Consider the following 19,941-nt stretch of genomic DNA (forward strand, 5'->3'; position numbering starts at 1 on the left):
AAACAAATAACTCAAAGCAAGAACAGTAATAAATTTAACAAAAATTACCCTAAACAAAACATGAACAGATTAAGCTACCCTGCAAAAATCATGCGAAGACATGTAGCCAATTAATCACAACAATTCATTCATTCAGATAACACCTAGAACAAGATTGAATTACACAAGCTAAACCATAGCAAAACAGAAGCTCAAAATTTAACATCAGGCCTACACAGGGATGAATTAGCTACTGTGAATTTTTCATGATTTTACCTACACATAAATAAATTCTGAGAAAATAAGCAAAACAGGCAACAGATTAGCAAGATTCATTTTTAGCTCCTGTTCTAGCCATGAACTGAGGCTCAAACTTCATGGACAAGCTAAGCTACTCAAGAAGAACATGGAGAAATATTTCCATGATTTATTACTAACATAAACTATTTACCATAAATAAAGTCTATTAAACAAGGTTTAAATCAAATAAATAGCTACACCAGAGAACTGATCATGAAATTTTTATAGAAATACTAGTGTTATAATAACAAACTACCATAAAAGTTTCACTCCAAGACATGGCTTAAAACAGTAGTTAAGAAAAAGATAAAATCAACCAATATTTATGCACTAGTAACACAAATCAAATTCTACAGCAAAAACTTGCAACTAAAGCCTAACATATTATGGTTCTACTGCATAGAAATCTTCCAGAGGATTCCAAAACATCCAAGTTTACATTTTTCTGAATTTCCTACGATTTTCTATGGAATTTCAAAGTTCACTGCAAAAAATTACAAAGGAGTCCCTGCTGGCACTATTCGTATGAGTCACTGACTATTCAAATAACCCCCTGGCACTTTTGTTCCTTCTAACACGGGGTCCTTGGCCGATGGGGAAGAACAGAGCAAAGGGCGCCGGCCATTACCGGTGGCGCAGGTCGCCGGCGGCGAGGGGATCGGGGTGGAAAAGCGAGAGGGGAAACAGGCGCACCTCTAGGTGGCTTCGGGATGGCCTATGGCGGCGGGTCCGCGGGCTCCGGCGGCCGGTGGTGGTCGGAGATGGCGGAGGCGGCGCTCCGGTGGGGTAGAAGTGGCGTGGAGTGGCCAGGAAGCTTCACCTCGACATGAGGGAGCTAGTGGGGTGCTTGATTTGGGCAGAGGAAGGAAGGAGGAGCGGCTCCACGGCGAGCAGGGCGGCGGCGGCGGATGTTCAACGGCGGCGGGGTGTTCCAGTGAAAATTGGGCGAGGGGGATGGGTCGGTGAGCTACGCGGGCCCACGGTAGAGCTTTCTAGGGGGTCAGCGCAGGCAGATGGGGTCTTCATTGGCGGTCCCGCGGCGGCGTCGAGGTCGCCGGGGTTGCGGGTGCGAGAGAGCAAGGGGAACGCGTTGTGGAACTTCCAGGGGTGCTGATGCGCGCGATAGATGAGGGTCTGGGGTGCTGCGCTGCTCGGGCCACGGCGGCGGCGAGGTGGCAGCCGCGCGAAGCTTCGGCGGGGGCGTGGCGAAGGGAGGGGAGGTCCAGCGCGAAGGAAGAGGGCGTCGAGGAGCTGGGGCGCGACGCGTGGACGCCAGCGCGAAGCAAAGGCGAAGTTGGAGTTGGCCGGGGGCGACCCAGCGCGGCGGCGGGCGGCGTGGCGCTGTCGGCGGTGAGAGAGAGCAGAGAGGGAAGCTGGGGAAGAAGACAGGGACCTAAACGAAATTTCAAAACTTTCAGGGACCTGAATGTAAACAAGCAATAACTTTTAAAATAGGGCTCAAATGAAAAAGTGCCCAACATTAAAGTTGTTCAATTTTTCAAGATCTACAACTTTGATGTTGTGCAAAAATTTATTTGACCAAAAATTCAAGAGCTAAAATTAAAAACATTGAAGGGATTTTGAATTCCAAGGAATTTTGTCTTTTTTTAATGCAAATTCACTTTAAACTTACACTTAAAAGCAAATTTTGCTGCCATGCATTAAATGCACTGAATTTTGCAAAAACACCCTCCACAAAAGTTATAATTACACAACCTATTCAACATAACTAAAGAATGGACCTTGCATAAAATTATAATTACACATATAACCTTTTATAATTACAAAAAGATCCTTTTTCAAGCAATTCAAGCACATGATGCATAATTTGGTTCTAATTACCCTAAATTGGCTATTTAAAAACCTGGGCCGTCACAACATGTGTCATCTCGGTCTCTAAACTTATAAATCATCCATTTAAATCCTCAAACTTGTTCAAATGTGTCATTCCAGCCCCTAAACTTAATTTAAATCTCATCTAGGTCAAAACAATACAATCTAAAAATTCTATATAAATAAATAATTTATATTTTTTCATATAAACTCAAATGAAGATAAACTTTATATCAAAATTGTAGCCCTCAGTGCGATCTATAACTTTGTAGTTGAAAAATTTCTGAATTAAGATTGTTTAGGATCCCAAATATTGCTGCAAGTCTATAGATTTTGAAATTTAAACCCAACTCAGCTCCGCCGAGCCAAAAGAACGACTTCAAATAAAAAACTTTAGAACTATAAAGTTGTAGACCGTGTCGAGGGCTATAATTTTTACATAAAATTTATCTTCATTCGAGTTTATATGAACAATTATGAATTATTTTTCAATATAGAGTTTTTAGACCATCCTGTTTTGGCCCACGATGAGACACAAAAGTCAAAACTAAGTTTAGGAACCTGGACTACTACAATAATCTTTGTAAGGCGGTTGAAAAAGATTTTTAGAGGCGGGCAAATCCAACCGCCTCTTTAAATAAATCATTTTCAGAAGCGGTTGTCTGCCCGCCTAATTAAATAGAAAAAAAATGAAAAAGTCTGCTGAGCCCATCGGCGACGCCGCCGCCGCCGGCGACCGCCACTGAGCCCGCTAGATCCGGCCTCCCCCATCCGCTCCCGCACGCGACGGCCATGGAGCCCGCGCCGCCGGTGCTCCTCCTGGCCGGAGCACCAGAGGGGGATAGGCAAAGGGGCGGCGCGGCGGAGCCACCAAGCACGAGCGGAGGGAGGGAGGGAGAGCATGCCACGGAGGAGAGCGGCAGAGGATCTGAGCTGGGAGAGAGAGCCACACGGGAGGGAGGGAGAGCGACGACGGATCTGAGTTGGGGAAAGAGAGATTGTAGGGAGGGAGAGAGAGATTGGGTGGTTAGGGTTTGGCTCAGGTATATGAGTTTTTATTGGACTCGGTACATTAACTGAGGCGGCATTTTATAAGTGAACCGCCTCTGAAAATATGAGTATTAACAGAGGCGGTCATCTTAACAGTAACCGTCTCTGTTAATTGATTTTGAGAGGCGGTTTTTTTAACTGTCTCGATTAATAAGAAATGACTGTCTCGGTTAATGCTGAGCATTAATAGAGGTGGTTGTTTTTTATGCCCGTTTTAGAGGTGCTAAAAATGATTGCAGTAAATCATTTTTCGGAGTAGTGCGCGATGACACAACTGTTTGAGGACCTAACCGGGTGATTTCTAAGTTTAGGGACCGAGATGACACAGCCGAATAAGTTTGAGGACCTAAACGGTCGATTTGTGAGTTTAGGAATCGGAATGACACAGTCGAACCAGTTTAGGAACCGGTGATGGGCTTTACTCTTTACAAATTATTTGTTGCAACCGTTGATGGTATGTAGAAGGTGCGCATGAAGAGGCGAATATTGCTTGCAATTTATATAATGGCTAAAGTCCTATTCAGATGGGAGTTTTATAAGCTACAGTTTTATTTTATTGTGCAAATCGAAGCACTGTAGCATAAACTCTTTCGTAAATTCGGGGCAAAAACAAACTACAGAAACTAGGCGAAACTATATTTTTTTTAACTTCACCGACTTTCAAAACGTATTCTAAGAGAATCTCCAACAACATATTACTCATCCCTCTTCTCAATACCAAAAAATAATATTTTGGTGGATTACCAATCTAAGAGCATCTCCAACAGATTACTCGTTCCTCTCCCCAAAACCAAAAAATTGATATTTTGGTGATGGAGGTGCTACAGCAGATTACCAATCTGATCCCTATTATCTATAAATTTTTGGTAATCACCAAAACACACCTCTCTCTCTCACCTAAATGAAGAGGATTTTCCCTCTACCCTATTATTGGTGATTGGATTTTGGTAATCTACTGCAGCAACCATTACCTAAACAACAAAAGTAGTTATTGGTAATGAAGAAAGAATGTTTAGGGTATGAGGTCCCTCCCCCCAATACCAAAAAATTGATGTTTTGGTGATGGAGGTGCTCCAGCAGATTACCAATCCGATATCCCATTACCTATAAGTTTTTGGTAATCACCAAAACACACATCTCTCTTACCTAAATGAAGGGGGTTTCCCTCTACCCTATTCTTGGTGATTGGATTTTGATAATCTGCTGCAGCAACCATTACCTAAAAAATAAAAGTAGCTATTGATAATGGAGAGAGAGACTATTTAGGGTACGAGATATGATTAATCTGTTGGAGATGTTCTAATCTCCGTTACCTATAAGTTTTTGGTAATGGCCAAAATCAATATCTTTCGCACCTAAATGTAGGGGGTTTTTCTTTACCCTATTCTTGGTGATTGAATTTTGGTAATCAATTGCAGCAATCATTACCTAAAACTTAAAAATTGTTCTTGGTAATAGAAAGAGAATGTTTTGGATATAGGATATGAGTAATCTGCCGGAGATGTTCTAACCCATCTCCACTCAACAACCAACCACATATAAAGTATAGTCCATTTCTAACAACATCTAATTGTAGAACCGTCGAGTCATTTGTAGTGCAATCACCGATCGAGTGTGACTTAGGTACTAGTATTTATCTCCCATGATGGATTTGTGTACTCTTATGATGACTACTCTTGTGAGTAAATAAATCTTTTAATGATACTATCATCCCCCTACTCCTTTTGAAAGGTCGCAAAGAGCGCATGTGCTGATTGTGATTTGCATTCATACCAGTGTATCAAAACCCTGTATAGAGGATAATGGAGCATTCATGGATGGCACTCTACTGAATGCTACTAGTACTCGCGTTTAATTTTGATTTGATGAACAACTCTCTCTCTCTCTCTTTTTGAAAGGTACTAATGAATTCACAACTGGTTGCAACGTGTTTTACCAGCGGTTTCCGTGCGAAGGGCCGCCGCCTTTTCAAAAAGGCCTTTCCTTGCCCCAGGCAGGCCCAGTCCACTCACCCCCCACGCCTTCCTCGCCTGCCGCGCGGCCATGGCCGGCGACGCCCGGGCCGCCGGGGACGCCGCGCCCCCGCCGCGCCCAGTCGCCGACGGCTTCCTCCGCTTCCTCATCCCGGCGCCCAAGCCGCGCCCGGCCGCGCCCACCACGGCTCCCGCGCGCCTCGTGCCGCCGCACCGCCTCGTCGCGCCGCGGCCCGCGGCCCCCGCGCTGCTGCGCCCCGAGGAGCGCCTCCACATCGTCCCGCCCACGCGGCCCGACTGGCTCCCTCCGCCGGCGCCGCGGCAGCCTCCTGCTCCGCCTCCTCCTCGCCCGCCGTCGCCGTGGGGCGCGGGGGCGAGGCCGCGGCCGTTCCCGCCGGCGTTCAGCGAGCCGAGGACGGCGCCGCGCAATGCGGGTCGCTTCGCTGGACAGGTGAACGGCGCGAGGGGGAGGAGCCCCGCGGCCGCCGCCCAGAGTAGTGGAGGAGGTCGCTCTGGTTCTCAGAAGCCCAAGGCGGCGGCGGCGGCGGCGGTTCGCAAGGAGAAGAAGGCGTGGGTCGCCGTCGAGAAGAAGGGCGAGGATGCCGGTGACGATGATCGGGAGGCGATGAGCGAAGGGTATTCCGGTGGGGATGAGGCGGGCACTGAAGCCGAGGACCGACTCGAACCGGAGAGCGAGCAGGACACCGGTGGTCATCTCCGGGGTCTCGATCGGGAAGACGTCGCGAAGAATTCTCTGGACATGGCTGCTAATCAAGAGTGGTCCGACGTCGGCGGCAGCGAGCGGCCAAGCGAGGTAGGAAATATCTGCAGTCTCTCCGTTGTGGCAGTGAAAATGCAAACCGTTCATGTTCATCGATCGATCCCACATGGTTTGTTCATGCGCTTGCTGAAGCTGAATTACCTGCGCTCGTTTATCTGTTCTGCAGCAGCTCGTACGTCAGTCGAATCAAGTACCACATTCACGGGGCAGAATGCGCCGATCGCCGGTGGAATGCCGCCCCGACATCGACACCTTTACGCCAGGCTTGCTTGCGCTCTACGAATCCCTGAGGCCGTCAGAAGAGCACAAGTCAAAGCAGCAGCAGCTCGTGGACTCTCTGGCGAAGTCTGTCAGCAAAGAGTGGCCCAATGCCCAGCTGCATCTCTACGGATCAAGCGCCAATTCGTTTGGAACATCACACAGTGATGTTGATGTTTGTCTTGAGATGGAGATTGGCACCGCGAGCACAGTTGAGGTTCTTGTGAGGTTAGCAGATGTATTAAGAGCTGATAATTTCGACAATGTGGAGGTAAGCCTTTGTTGTGTTTTACTATTGAATTATGCAGCATTCTCATCCAACTTACTTGCGTTGCTATGCACATTGTTGTGCAATTCTGTACTTGTGTTCAATTTGTATTGTACGTGTCATTGAACTCTAATGAAGACTTGCCTTCCATGTCTTCGCATGATTGTCTGTTCATGTTTTTCCTCTTGGTCTTCCATGTCTTCGCATGATTGTCTGTTCATGTTTTTCCTCTTGGTCTCTAACATGAAGTTTATGCAGGCAATTACCAGTGCCAGAGTTCCGATTGTAAAGATGTCCGATCCAGGAAGTGGCTTCTCTTGTGACATATGCATCAACAATCTCTTTGCTGTTGCTAACACAAAGCTTCTCAAGGATTACGCCCAGATAGACCAGAGATTGCTTCAGTTGGCCTTTCTTGTGAAACACTGGGCCAAACTGAGGGGTGTCAATGAAACATACCGTGGAACCCTCTCTAGCTATGCGTGAGTAAAATTGATATTTTTAGTTTTAATACAAATTAAGGTTCTAATCTTTATTTACATGAACCTGCAGGTATGTTCTTATGTGCATCAACTTTTTGCAGCTGCGAGAGCCCAAGATTCTACCATGTCTGCAGGTTTTGTAGCTAACTTTATCAAATTTACTTGTCAAATCCCAGTTATATTTTAGGATAAGATCACTCCTGAATTTTCCCAACATGATTTATGATGTTGGTAGGTATGCTAAACCAATTATTTGCATTTCAACCCCCTTTCACTTTTTAAACTCTTTTTTCTTTCTTTTTCTTTATGGTGGAGTGCTAAGCTCGATTGGCCCTTGATTTTCACCATCCCACACTCCTTTCATATGTATACTTCTTTTTGAATGGCAGTGCTCATCATTCAACTATGGTTGGTCACTTTTCTTCTTCTTTTTTTTTTCACTTTTCTAAAAAGGAAAGTTATGTGCTATTTTCCACCTATATGTCACTGAACTGTGAGTACAGTTAGAACTCTAATCGCTCATATAGGTTGGAATTAGCACGAAATTTTCAGTTGATGCCAAATAATCTACCTTTTGAGCTTCATGCTTCACATTGGTTTGTCAATTTCACCCTTCCCCCAATTTTCAGGCCATGGAGCATACATATACCATGACTGTTGATGACACCGAGTGTGCATATTTCGATGAACTCCATCAACTCCAAGATTTCGGTGCTGAAAACAAGGAGAGCATCGCGGAATTGCTCTGGGCGTTCTTCGACTACTGGGCATTCCGCCACGATTACAGGCGCGGCGTCATCTCCGTTCGCACAGGGAGCACAATCAGGTAATAAGAACCAACGGTCTTTTCTGAACAACAAAATTTCAGCATCGTTTTCATCAGATTTCACGTCAGTCTGGAAGAATTTTACTAGTTCACTTCACTCTATATGATTTATTGTGAACAGTAAGCAGGAGAAGAACTGGACTACTCGCGTCGGAAACGACCGCCACCTGCTGTGCATCGAGGACCCGTTTGAGACCGAGCATGATCTAGGCCGTGCAGTTGACCGGCAGACGATCAGGATCCTCAAGGAAGAGTTCGAGCGAGCTGCAGCCTTGCTGCAGTACAACAATGACCCCTGCGTGGCTCTCTTCGAGCCCTATGACCATGAAAATTAATCAACTGACAGGTAGCTTAGAGGACAGTTCGACGACGATATCGAGAAATGAGATAAATCGTTAAGACATCTGATAAACAAAATACTAACTGGTCGAAACGTAGAATTCGTGCCGGTGCATTAAGGGGGTGTTTGGGACTTTGGATCCAATCCAAGTGATAATGCCTCAAAGTGCTAAAGTTTAGCACTATTCTATCCAAACGGCCAACACTTGAAAACTTTAGTAAAGTTATAAGTGCTAAAGTTAAGCACTCAACAGCCTATCCAAAAAATATAAGATCTCATTTGTGATAAATTTAAGAAAAAACGATGGTAAGAATTGTTGCAGGCCGCAATAAGTTCCTGTAACTGGCACGCTTGCACGTGAGTGCTCTGCACCCTGAAGAGGCAAATTTAATTATCTGATTTGGAACATGCCATTGAGGCCAACACTGATTGCCTGTACTGTAGGCCAATGACGCATTCTTGCAATCTCACTTCCCAGGATTTATGAAACAATTTCCATGATATTAGACATCTCGTAATTCTTAACAAAAATAAATAGGGCACCCTGTAAGCTCACTTAACTCCAAACTTATGGCGTCAAGTGTCTGACAGTGTAGTCGCTACCGTACTCGGTACCAGGAAGGCAGGAACCTATCACGTATAATTCCTATTTTCCGAGGGAAAAAGATACAAGAGGATGGTTTCTACCCTAGCCAACTGGCCTTTTCATGGCCCTAATCTCCTAGGCTAAGTATCAAACCTTGCTTCCAAATAATACCGCCCACTACTGCACATCTCCCCCAACACAGAGCTAGGCCAAGTGGCCAACTTATGGCACAAAGAATGGCAGCTCTATGATCTTTCCAGGTTTGTGTATCTCCTTTTGTATCTTCATCATGATCTCACCTCATCAAACGGTATGTACGATCTTCACGTGGCCTTCGTTTTGATATAGTCAGCCTGGTTAAAATTTTCATTGTACAACATGCCCGTTGGAGAAATGAGCCGTTGTAAACCACTTGCAAACCGACTCTGCAATGTACAGTTGGACACATTGTTCAAGAAAACCAGATTACGGCTAGTAAAGACATTAGATGTTTGATGTAAAGATATCCACTATATAGAAATGACCATACCCACTGAAACAAGACGAGTATCCACCAGCATCCTGGCAAGCTACCAAATTTGTTGCGGAGAACCTTTCAAGATGAAACAATAAAAAATATCACCATCATAAGCCTTTTAACCTCAGACTATGTAGTATGGATTCTCGCTCTTTTCCTTGCTCAACCTAATCAACTGACAGCAATCAAAAGTGAACAGAAGGTAGAAAGTACTGTGGAAATCATATTCTTATTATTGATTGTCCAGGCTCCTGATCCCTCTTTTTAATTTAAGTAGCAGAAAGATTCATGTGGTCTCCCACTAATGACTCACGACAGGAAAAAGGAGAACAAACAGGCATACCATCAATAGAAGGGTTCCAATGCAAAAGCATACACCCATTGATTGACTCAAATATCGCAGATCCCTTCCAGCCTAAAAGATGACGGAAATATAAATTAGATGTCAGCACATTGTCCAGCAAATGATAGGCAAAAATATGCTGGCCTTACAAAATTATGCATGAACAGCCCTTCGTCCATGCCATAATGTCAAAGATTGTTCAAATTATTACACTACTACTATGCCTTTTTTGCATGGTAATAGTATGAGGGCTCCTCTGGTATGTTATTGATATGTTTATTGCAAAAGCAATCATACTCAAGCATGCAAATTTATCTGGCATAGTGTCTGTTGGCTTGTGTCCAATCAACACGGCGAATTTTAGGTAGCCCCAGGAGTTGGGCACTCTTTGGATGGTCACCAAATTTTTAGAAGAAACTCAGCTTCTTAGTCATACCTCATGCATTTTTCTTTTCAAATGCTTGGCCAAATGCCCCGTGCAACCAAAACATTGGCCAAAATTGTTGCCAATGTTTGGTAGGGCTAGTTTGGGTGCAAAACAAACGAGTCTTGTTAACCCAATGCACTTTAAAGGAGAATCCATGTGGGCCAGAGCCAGACAGGTGACATAAATCAGATTATCAACATACCAATAATGTTCCTTCAAGGGAGTGTACTGAAGGAGTCACCAGCAACACACTGAAATATGGAGCCAGTACTCTGTGCATCTGTCGGAAATATAAGGCAGACGTAATGAGTTACAAAGAAAATTCAAGCATTAAACACTAGTGGCCAAGCATGAATAATATCTCGACTTTTTTTTGAAGCGATGTTTCAGACCTGTTGGATGACCATTCTGTCATTGGTAAAGAGACTAGGGAAAAGCCATGGAACAAGTGTCCCTACTGCCCCCAAAACCGCTCCAGTAATCACTCCAATGATCACAAGTGACTTCAATAGCATCCTTGCCTACAATAAAGTCAGCTTTAGGATTTTTCATAATAAGGAACAAAGTATTCACACAGTTTAGTGCTGAAATGAATTTGAAGTATGCTGTGTCAACCATTAGCTGCTGCTCTAATGGAGAAGGAAGGTCTGTGCGAATACACTTTCCATGAAAAGTATATAGAACATGAAAGCTCAAAAGGATGTGTCTTCTCAGAAACAAACTGCTGAAGAGAGGCTAAACTGTATCAATTGACTCATCAGGTGTAATTGGTTTGCTTTAGAGGAACCATATGAAATCATATAAATACAAGTGTGCAAGGACACATGTTCATCAAACAACGCATTACTGTCAATGCCGGTAAGGGCAACCTGCTATAGCGTTGTTATTTACATAAATTTTAACACTGCAATCAATAGGTAGGTACCTTGATCAAATTACGATTAGCACCATATATCAGCTCCGGCATGAATGACTGTGCAGTTTGTGACAAAGGCTCACCCCAAACAGTACACATGCATAAGATGTTAATCATAACCTTCAAAAAATATGACATAAACAATAAATTTATCAAATTCCCTTCTATTAGATATTCCCTCATAAGTAATCGTTTTGTAAGTCACCAAGTATAAACCTGATGCGCTGCAAGAGTTACTGCTCCCATAGAAGTCGCTGAATATGTGAGCAATGCATAAAATGCTACCTGAAGAAAATTTTGAAATAATTCGTTACAATGATATGAAGAAAATATACAGATTTTCGGACCCCAAAATGATACCTTGGATGTCATTGTCACGAAAACAGGAGCTGCAATTTCAAATATCTGCAGCAGCTCTCTCGCTGATGGAATCGTAAATGAGAAAGCTCGAAAACCCTTATTGTTTAGATTCTGCATCATCATGAACGCTGCAATAACCTGATAGTGTGTCAAAAAATAGCCACTCAAGAGACAAACCCAACAATCAAAACAAATTGACTATAGGTCAACATTAGTAGCCAGAGGAAGACGGTATAGTGATCAAATCATGAAGAAAGAGAACTTGCTGATAAGAAATGAAGTTTATACTTATAGGTTTCAGAGGCTGTCTGGGAAAAAAAAACTTTTACCTCTCTGGTATTTCACTTGGGGACAAATCAGAATGTTGTTACATGCTTTTTGGGTGACAGACAGCCTAGGCCAAGTCCTGAGCATAGCAAGAAGGAATTATCCATCTAGTTCTTGTGTGCCCCTCATAGATGATCTCCTCTCCTTTAACCTTGAATAGAGAGGAGTATCCTGCCATAAGCATATAATAGGTACAAACTATTCTTTTTCAAGTTAAACTAACCTGAGACTTCATTATCTCTCGATTTCTAGCTTAATGTGCAAGACAACGTAACAAGTCCATCTTCCATAAAATTGAGGTGAAAGGGCCTCTAGCCTAGTGGTTAGAGCATCTGAGTAGCACAAAAGGGCCGGGTTCGAGTCCTCACAGGAGTGAATTTACGGCGCTGGTTTTTAAAAAAATCCCCTCATGCTGGGGTTCAGGGATTTTCTAGGATGGGAGCAGGTTGCTTCTTAATGAAAAGTCGTGGCACCATAACATAGAGAGAGGAAGTCAATAAGTGCCACCAGAGACGTGAGATGGTGACTGGAAAAGTGTGTCGTTACCTGTGAAACCATAGTTGCCCAGGCCGCACCAGCAATTCCAAAACCACAAACAGAGCAAAGAAATATATCACCAACACCATTTACCACAGTAGCAGCTGCCAATGCTTTCAAAGGACCCCAAGAATCCTTCATGCCCAGACTGAGTTATACAAAACACACTATATAATAAGAGATGCATCCAATCAAGATAGTTGTAATATAGATAGCTTATAAGTATTCATTTACTCCCTCCATACTCGAAAAGAATGTCGTTTTGGACAAGGTTTGGATCAAACATTGGGAATATAAATCATGAATAACTTTCAAGTCGTTGAGATTCAAAATACAAAAACTATATGAATAGATTTGTCTTGAAAAATACTTTCAAAAAAGTATAAATATATAATGTTATGATAAATATTTTTATAAAAATAAGAAGTCAAAGTTAACCTTTGGAGACCGTGTCCCTGTCCAAAACGACATTCTTTTTGAGTATGGAGGGAGTATATCTGAACCATTTTATTAATGTAAGTGTGTAGCTGTGTAACCCATGTTCATGTCAATATTAAGACTTGGTGATTACAAGTCCTGACTATTCTTAATACTACAATTGCCAAATTCAAAAAGATATCTACCAGTGTTCCACTAGTTCTCGCTAAAACTCTTAAGAATTATGCACATTTCCACTGCTCTGCTACAATTATAGCATTTGAGAAAGCAGTTGGGGATCTAGAGTAGAGATATAGCTTTTAACCCACATTCCAAACTTCTGCTTAATGACTTCGATTAACTTTTAGCATTAGGTTTTTCTTTTGTGGCTAATTTTACTATTTTAATCTGAATAAACAAAAGTAATACATTTAGACTTCAACAACCTGCAGTTTGACAAAGAAGAAAGACAAGACAGAATTAGCAGGCACAAAAGTATAACGAGAACTACCAACCTATATCCAATAAAATAAGAGAAAAGGAATAGGCATAGCATGTACCTGGCACTTTGAGCAACTAAGCCCACAAGAACTGCAGGCCATGCAAAGCCTCTTATCTGAAAGTAAGTACACATATTGGTACATGTTATTTCACACAAAAAGGGGAGGTTAACTTTATATCCTATAATATAGGGTATTTGAAGAATCCAACAAGCTTAGAAGTTGGTGTGAAACAAGAATCCAAGCCACCTAGCCAAGTAAGGAAAGGGGTCTATCCAGACGGTCTAGGGACAAAGATAATAAACATATAATAGAGACAAACTAGGCAATTCAAAAGATAGTTTTACAGAATATGATAATAAGCAATATCTGGAGCTAAATAAGCATAACACAGTTTGAAGATCAATTGTGATATATGAACCTCATCTGCATCAGGTGAGGACGTGACGTGATCATGTCATATCAGTTCACCACATGAAAATATGCAAAAGTACAGCTTTCTCACATGTAGACTTCATACGTAGAAAACAAGTCCATCGGGTCTTATCATCCATCATTAACACCCATGTTTACACATAACTCTACCAGCTAGTTAAATATTGAAAGTAATGTGTGAAGGAAGCTATCAGAAAAAATGACCATGAGTTCATTTTTGAACCTGCCTTGATTTTTTTTTCTGTCTGTTTACCATTCTCATGCACAAGCCTACAAGGTTTTGTTTCACATACAACATAAAGTTGAAATTTGATTTATGCTAGTATTTTTTTAGTGCTATGCTCAGTAAGAGAAAATTCAAACCATAACATGATAGCTATATATCCCAGAGAAATATGACATTTCCTATAGATTAAACCGGGGAGTAATGTCGCAGAGAGAGATGTTGAACTATACAAACCTGTGCATATGTATTGGCCGAAGAGATAATTTCATAATTCCCTGATCCAGCAAAAGCTGGAAAGCAGAAAAAAGAAAACAGGTTATATAGTTCAATGGAGGATAGTGCAGGTACCACATATGAAGTTCAATTAATGTATCAAGAGTATAGCAAAGGATTATATGTGGAACAACAAACTGAAAGGAGAAATATAAGCGTGTTCTATCTTTTCTAACCAAACACCCTAATCTGAAAATAAGACTAAAATCAGAACAGTAGTCAAGATAAGGTGAGTACATAATCCGTACTTCAAACAGCATTGCGTGCTTGGTTGAGTCTACGACAAAGCGAAAAAGCAGTAAATGAGATAATACTATGACTACTTAAGTAATCATCACGATTTCATTAGAAATACAAAATGCTCAACACATCAAAGTATGAAAAGCTGGATGATAGTTGTAGCTCCAGATACTATTTTTCTTTAGAGTCTTACCAGTCAATGCTTGAGTACCAAAAACCTTGGTGAACAAAAACATTCCTATGCCACACGTAAGAGCAATAAACAGCAACATAGATACTTGATGTTGTGCAAGGTCTTCGTCCTGCATAGAGTAACTGCAACCAGATTAGGTTACCGATACAGTAAGAATGTAAAATCCAAGAAGGTGATTGACATCTGACACTGATAACCATTGAGCACACAAAGTACGACTGTAACAACATGCCAAACTGCCAAGTGCTAAAATTCACGAATCACAAGAGCTTGGTTTCACATTTAGTCTATAAACTGCTAGGTATCCTATGGAGGGCCTGGTCCAATATTCTTAATACCAAAGAAATGTATAGTCACATGAAGAGGGAGCAAACTTATATCAAAAGTCAAGCATGCTGGGGAATGATTATCCTTTTTTTTGTCACAGCTTCCTTAATTTGGCACCTCTAATCTTTTGAAAAAGGCAAGCATACTAATTATAGTTTTGGAATAACTTTATGTGGCTATATGACACTACAGAACCGTTTCTCATAGCTAAGGTGGTATCATCTTTTCCTTATAGACTATGACACCACAATGAGTTCATGTAACATTCTAACATAGAGGAACAGAGCATCTGGGATGGAATCAGAGGATGCACCTTTTTAGCTAAGGAGGTGGCCACCATGTTAGAGGTTGCAACCGAAAGGAACATGAATATGTAGCTTAGGTAGTCGCAGAACACTGTCCCAGGCCCTGAAAGGAATGGAAAGCAAGCAGAGGAATAAGAACAATGCATTGAGCTTTCTGTCAGATGGGCCTGCTATACAAATTTTATGGACATCGCAACACGTTTATCAAGCGTGCGATCACCGCATTGGACGATTAGCTCGCCCCTCGCCACACGGGAATGTGTAGGGTCCACGTCGCATTTGGGCAGGGAGATTAAGAGCGATAGATAAGAGAGCCACTGAATAATATTACTAGTATGTTGCGATTTGGTGTAATGCCATATGGAGATGGATAGGAATGCAAAGGAGAAGGACCTAGTGCGGCGAGCTGGAGGGCGGAGGTCTGGCCGATGACCATGGTGTCGATGAGGCTCATGAGCGGGCCGCAGATCCAGAGCCCCAGCGCGGGGCCTGCGAACACGACGATGTCCCGCACCTGCTCCCATATCCCCGCCGCCGCCTGCTCGCCGCCGTCCTCGGCGACCGCCGAGCCGGCGCAGCGGCAGCGTGCGGCGCTGGAGAGGCGCGGGCTCTCCTCGAGCCGCGGCGGCCGGAGCAGCCTGAGGCGGGCCGCGGGAGGAGGAGCAGGGAGGCGTTGGCGGAGGCGGTGGAGGGAAGTGGGCGCGCGGGTGGGTGCGGGGGTGGGGATGGAGTGGGCGGCGGAGAGGAGGCGAAGGTGCGCGGACATGGCTGCTGCTGCCGCCGCCGCCGCCGCTGCCGCCACCTGAGGAGTCGGAGACCAGAACTAGTTCACCTCTGCGCCGGCCTCCGCCTGCCTGCCTCCTCCCCCCTGTGCCGCCGCAGCCGAAATGGAAGGGCAATGGCAGTGGTGGTAGGTTGTTGTCCTGTGCTTCTCCGGATCGTGTCGTGTGAAGGTAAGGGGGACGCGAGCAACGTTACATACCTTGCGTTTTTTTTGTGAACACTCGGGGCCGTTTAGTTTCCAAAAATTTTCACCTCCTCTTTAAACACATGTATGAAGCACTAAATATAATTAAATAACAAAACTAATTACACAGACGAGACGAATCTTTTAAGCCTAATTAATGCATAATTAACCATAATTGCTACAGTAACACCACATGTGCTAATGCTGCGATCAAAGACCTCAACCAAGTGAGTTCTGGAATTAGTTTTTTAATTAATGTCCGAAAAACCCTCCCGACATCTAGTCAAACACACAACGAGACATCCAAAATTTTTTGCCTTTGGAACTAAACGGCCCCCTGCGTTTGCATCACGACGTCACTGATTTGGAGCCATTCAAAAAACACAGTAGGTAACCAGACTGGACGTTCGAGGGACCAAAATCTTCAATAGGGACTCAAATACAACTCAACTCCAGAAACAAGTGACCTCCAGGATTTCTTGCATGTTGCATGACTCCAAAGTAGTAGCCAGATACATGGTATATCGTACAGTTGGCAAAAAATAAATACGGAAAAGCAAAAGAACAAGAATAAGAAAACGCACTTGTGGGATCTAGACCACAAATGGTTTCCTCATCCTATAGAGTCAAAAATCAACCTCAAATAGATACAAAATAGTTTCAGGTGTCCAGTCCACGAGCCTCTGGAATGCCAACTATGCCGCAAACTCTAGTAACAATCTCTGCTTGCCAAGGTATACATGACAGAAACCTACTTTCGCTCCCAGCCAAATCACATGAAGTCATACTCATCTGGATCATCATAGCCACCACCCCGGCCTGGGATGAAGTCATCGTCTCCTTTCTCGATGTGGAGTTGCTTCTTTTTGGCTCCTGCAAGAAAGAATTCCGTTCGGTGTATCAGTGATAATGTACTGGTTGCTAGATCTGCCTTTAAAATAGAAGAGCACACATTTCAAAAAAAAAAAAGAGCACCTCGAGCCCATGAATTGTTACCTTGTTTCTTTTTGCCTGCTGCAGCTTCTTTCTCAGCCTTGATCTTCTCATTAGCAATTGCTGTCACGGATGAAGATATATCTTTTGCATCCGCACCTTTCAAAGATGTCATGGAAAGTCTCATGACATTCTTAAGTAGACCCATGTAGTGAAAGCTTTTCTGAAAATGCAAAATGAAACCAACAAGGTCAGATCTGCCGAAAAGGGGCAGATACCAGAGACCTCACTGCCAATGTTAAACAGACCTCGTAGGGGAGTAGTTTATTTGCAATAAGCTCTGCATATTCTGCAAAGTCGCTCTCAGACTTTGGGATAAATGTATCTAGTGACTTTTGGTCGCCACCCTTCTTTGCAAAGAGTTCTGTGGTTGACTTGAAATCAGCTTCTTCCACAAGCCTGCAATAAGTAAACATTGTAACCATGAATAAACTTTATAACCATGACAGTCTTAATAAAAACAATCACACGTTGATGTGCACAGCATTTTGATACAATTTTCAAAAAAAAAACTAACAGTTCGTAGAAATAACATATACCTTTGCTGGCGAATTTTCTCTGAAGTGGGGCTAAGAGGAGGCTCATCTGGTTCTTCAGCACTAGTAGATGCCTGTTGTTTTCCCTTTTTCGCAGGAGCCTTACTGCTAGGTTTTGCTGCGGCCTTTTCTACAGGCGGTGGCTTAGGTTTCTGCAATAGTCATTAAAACAAAAACACATGTGTTGAGTCAGTGACAATTCAATATGAGCTTATTAAGTTGTAGGCATCCATAAAACAAGTAAACAACCTATAGATATCAGGGTGAACATGAAAATGCTGCAAGTATCTTAGCATATCAAAGCCAGCAATAATCACGATGGCTTACAATCACCAATTACATTTCCATGAAGTGTATTTTAATGAGAAACAATATATACATAATTCAAACTCCTGAGCAATTGTTTAAGCTATTCAATGAGTCATGGAATCAGCAACCAGGCATACAAATAGAATGGTATTAAACCATATAGAGCCGAGCCATATAGATCAAGTCTCCACCAAATTATTTCCAAAAGCTAGGCAATGTAAAATAAACAATCAGATCATTATTGATCAAGATTATCAGAACTGGGCAGTTGTACTTATAACTGTCACAAGTCACGACTATATACAAATAATGTTATGTACAAAATCCCTAAATCAAAGAACCAAAACATAGGAATGTATGTGATGTATTAGTTCACCAAGTATGCCTCTTAAGAATCATGGGTATAGATTTTCACTGTACCTCCTCCTCCTCCTCTTCTTCCCATGAATCTTTTACGTCATCTTCTTCAACATCTTCATCAGCCCATTGATTTTTAAGTGGCTCTGCTTTAACAACAGATGCGGCTGGCTGAAAATCTTCAGCATCTGAAATGCAGAGTAGATTTATATTCATAAGACACTAACAATAAAAAGGGAACTGCCACAGTAAACCAATATCAGAACTGACACTTAAATTCGATGGACTAACATAGATTGCACAAAGGCACGTCTAAAGTTTTTAAGTGGCAGAAATTTTTTCTCCCTGTATACTCTCTTCTCTCTAACAGCAAACAGCAAGGTTGAAATTCTCTGGAACAAAGACATCGAAAAATTAAGCGGACACAAAAGGTGCCTAATACAATAGTTAGCAGGTGAAGTCAATCTACCTACTATATTGGATCAGTGTCCCAAACTAAGTGAAGACAATTTGAACCTCATGTTTGGGTGAAACCCAAACATCCAGCACTCTACGTGCAGCGCCACATTCATCAGAAAATTTATAGGAGTAGCCTTTTAACTACCATGTAGAACCTAAACAGAGGGAAAAATATACATAATAATTCTACATGCATGAACAGATGCCTGGTCTTTAGTGCTGGACATGAAGCAATGGACCAGTGATGACGTCTACGCCTTATTAGTTGATAAGTGCAACACAATTGCCCAAGATTTAACAGACCTACATAGGCAAATTAATCCTGCAAACCATAAGCCCACAAACTAACTATAAACCCCAAAGCCTATATTAGACTTGGGCAGGTTAAGGTCCTTCTGCTTGGCAACACCTAAATTTGACGAATATCGCGTGAAACAGTCGCCCGCGCCCTCCGCTCGAAAATATCCGCGCTGCTTCGCGAGATACGGAACCGGTCGTGTGAGCCTATCATCACGATTCACGAAACGCGCATCGGGAACACGAACTAGTCGCGTCAGATGGCGACCTCCGCTGCCGGGAAAACATCGGCACAGATTCCCTCGGACAGAAACTGCCCCGCTACAGATCGGAGGTCGCGAAAGGTAGAGAGAAGCGCTCACCCCAGTCCTCCATCGTGGCTCGACGGTCTTCGAGATCCGATCGCTTCGGCGGCGTAGGACGCGGGGCGGCGGGGACGCCGGTGGGCGGAGAGGCGGGGAGGACAGCGGCTAGGGTTTCCGCTGCTGTGGCCGCGGCGGCGGCGGCGGCGCTGTAGGGGTGAGGAGGGGCGGAAGCTTCTCGAGGGTTGTGGAAGGGGCGGAACCGAAAGGATGAGTCGAGTCGCGCTCTGCTCTGCTGGCTTGGCTTCGCTTGGCTGGTCCTTGTGGTGGGGTGGTGGTGTTCTCTTCTGATCCTCCCATTGGACGGTCACGATCGTCTACAATGCACGTGTTTGGATAGGGCAGAAAAAAATTTCGCGAAAATTTTTTGCATCTTTGACCGCTAATTTAGAGTATCAAATAAAATCTAATTAAAAACCACCTCCACAATCCCCATGTAAATTGCGAGATGAATTTAATGAGGCCTTTGACCGCGTAATTAGAGTATGGTTACTATAGCATCACTGCAGTAAATCATCAATTAATTATCGTCATTAGATTCGTCTCGAAAAATTACATCCGTTCCTGAAAAAAGGTTTGTAAATATACTTCATTTAGTACTCCATGCAGACGTTCGTCTTTTTATGTAATTTTGATTTGACA

At 43.2% G+C, this 19,941-nt stretch overlaps 3 protein-coding genes across 6 annotated transcripts; 1 reads left to right on the forward strand and 2 right to left on the reverse strand.

The window, feature by feature from the left end:
* Nucleotides 1–5,155: 5,155 nt before the first annotated feature.
* On the forward strand, nucleotides 5,156–8,225 carry LOC120654485 (UTP:RNA uridylyltransferase 1-like). 2 transcript variants are annotated; one of them, XM_039932026.1, is made up of 6 exons: nucleotides 5,156–5,949; nucleotides 6,086–6,445; nucleotides 6,701–6,924; nucleotides 6,995–7,058; nucleotides 7,554–7,750; nucleotides 7,872–8,225. In XM_039932026.1, exons 1-6 carry the CDS (start codon nucleotides 5,206–5,208, stop codon nucleotides 8,083–8,085), a joined length of 1,803 nt encoding a protein of 600 aa, XP_039787960.1. In that variant the 5' UTR covers nucleotides 5,156–5,205; the 3' UTR covers nucleotides 8,086–8,225. The 2 variants fall into 2 exon arrangements, with proteins under 2 accessions (XP_039787960.1, XP_039787959.1); XM_039932025.1 differs by having other exon boundaries at nucleotides 5,157–5,949; nucleotides 6,083–6,445.
* A 304-nt stretch (nucleotides 8,226–8,529) lies between these two features.
* Nucleotides 8,530–15,959, reverse strand: LOC120654486 (protein DETOXIFICATION 46, chloroplastic-like). 2 transcript variants are annotated; one of them, XR_005667077.1, is made up of 14 exons: nucleotides 15,413–15,959; nucleotides 15,028–15,122; nucleotides 14,388–14,496; nucleotides 13,916–13,971; nucleotides 13,081–13,136; nucleotides 12,113–12,251; nucleotides 11,240–11,377; nucleotides 11,096–11,164; nucleotides 10,889–10,999; nucleotides 10,356–10,484; nucleotides 10,166–10,235; nucleotides 9,537–9,608; nucleotides 9,206–9,268; nucleotides 8,530–9,101 (listed from the first exon to the last, which is right to left on the reverse strand). XR_005667077.1 is itself a non-coding variant. In XM_039932027.1 (14 exons), the coding sequence occupies exons 1-14, from the start codon at nucleotides 15,783–15,785 to the stop codon at nucleotides 9,000–9,002; spliced, it is 1,590 nt and encodes a 529-aa protein (XP_039787961.1). In that variant the 5' UTR covers nucleotides 15,786–15,946; the 3' UTR covers nucleotides 8,530–8,999. The 2 variants fall into 2 exon arrangements, 1 of the variants encoding a protein (XP_039787961.1); XM_039932027.1 differs by having other exon boundaries at nucleotides 10,166–10,243; nucleotides 15,413–15,946.
* Nucleotides 15,960–16,432: 473 nt separating this feature from the next.
* Nucleotides 16,433–19,546, reverse strand: LOC120654487 (eukaryotic translation initiation factor 3 subunit J-A-like). 2 transcript variants are annotated; one of them, XM_039932028.1, is made up of 6 exons: nucleotides 19,300–19,546; nucleotides 18,245–18,369; nucleotides 17,519–17,667; nucleotides 17,228–17,378; nucleotides 16,983–17,142; nucleotides 16,433–16,859 (listed from the first exon to the last, which is right to left on the reverse strand). In XM_039932028.1, exons 1-6 carry the CDS (start codon nucleotides 19,310–19,312, stop codon nucleotides 16,759–16,761), a joined length of 699 nt encoding a protein of 232 aa, XP_039787962.1. In that variant the 5' UTR covers nucleotides 19,313–19,546; the 3' UTR covers nucleotides 16,433–16,758. The 2 variants fall into 2 exon arrangements, with proteins under 2 accessions (XP_039787962.1, XP_039787963.1); XM_039932029.1 differs by having other exon boundaries at nucleotides 18,248–18,369; nucleotides 19,300–19,541.
* Between the last annotated feature and the right edge of the window lie 395 nt (nucleotides 19,547–19,941).

The sequence above is a fragment of the Panicum virgatum genome, chromosome 1N (assembly GCF_016808335.1).
Source record: "Panicum virgatum strain AP13 chromosome 1N, P.virgatum_v5, whole genome shotgun sequence".
Lineage (NCBI taxonomy): Eukaryota > Viridiplantae > Streptophyta > Magnoliopsida > Poales > Poaceae > Panicum > Panicum virgatum.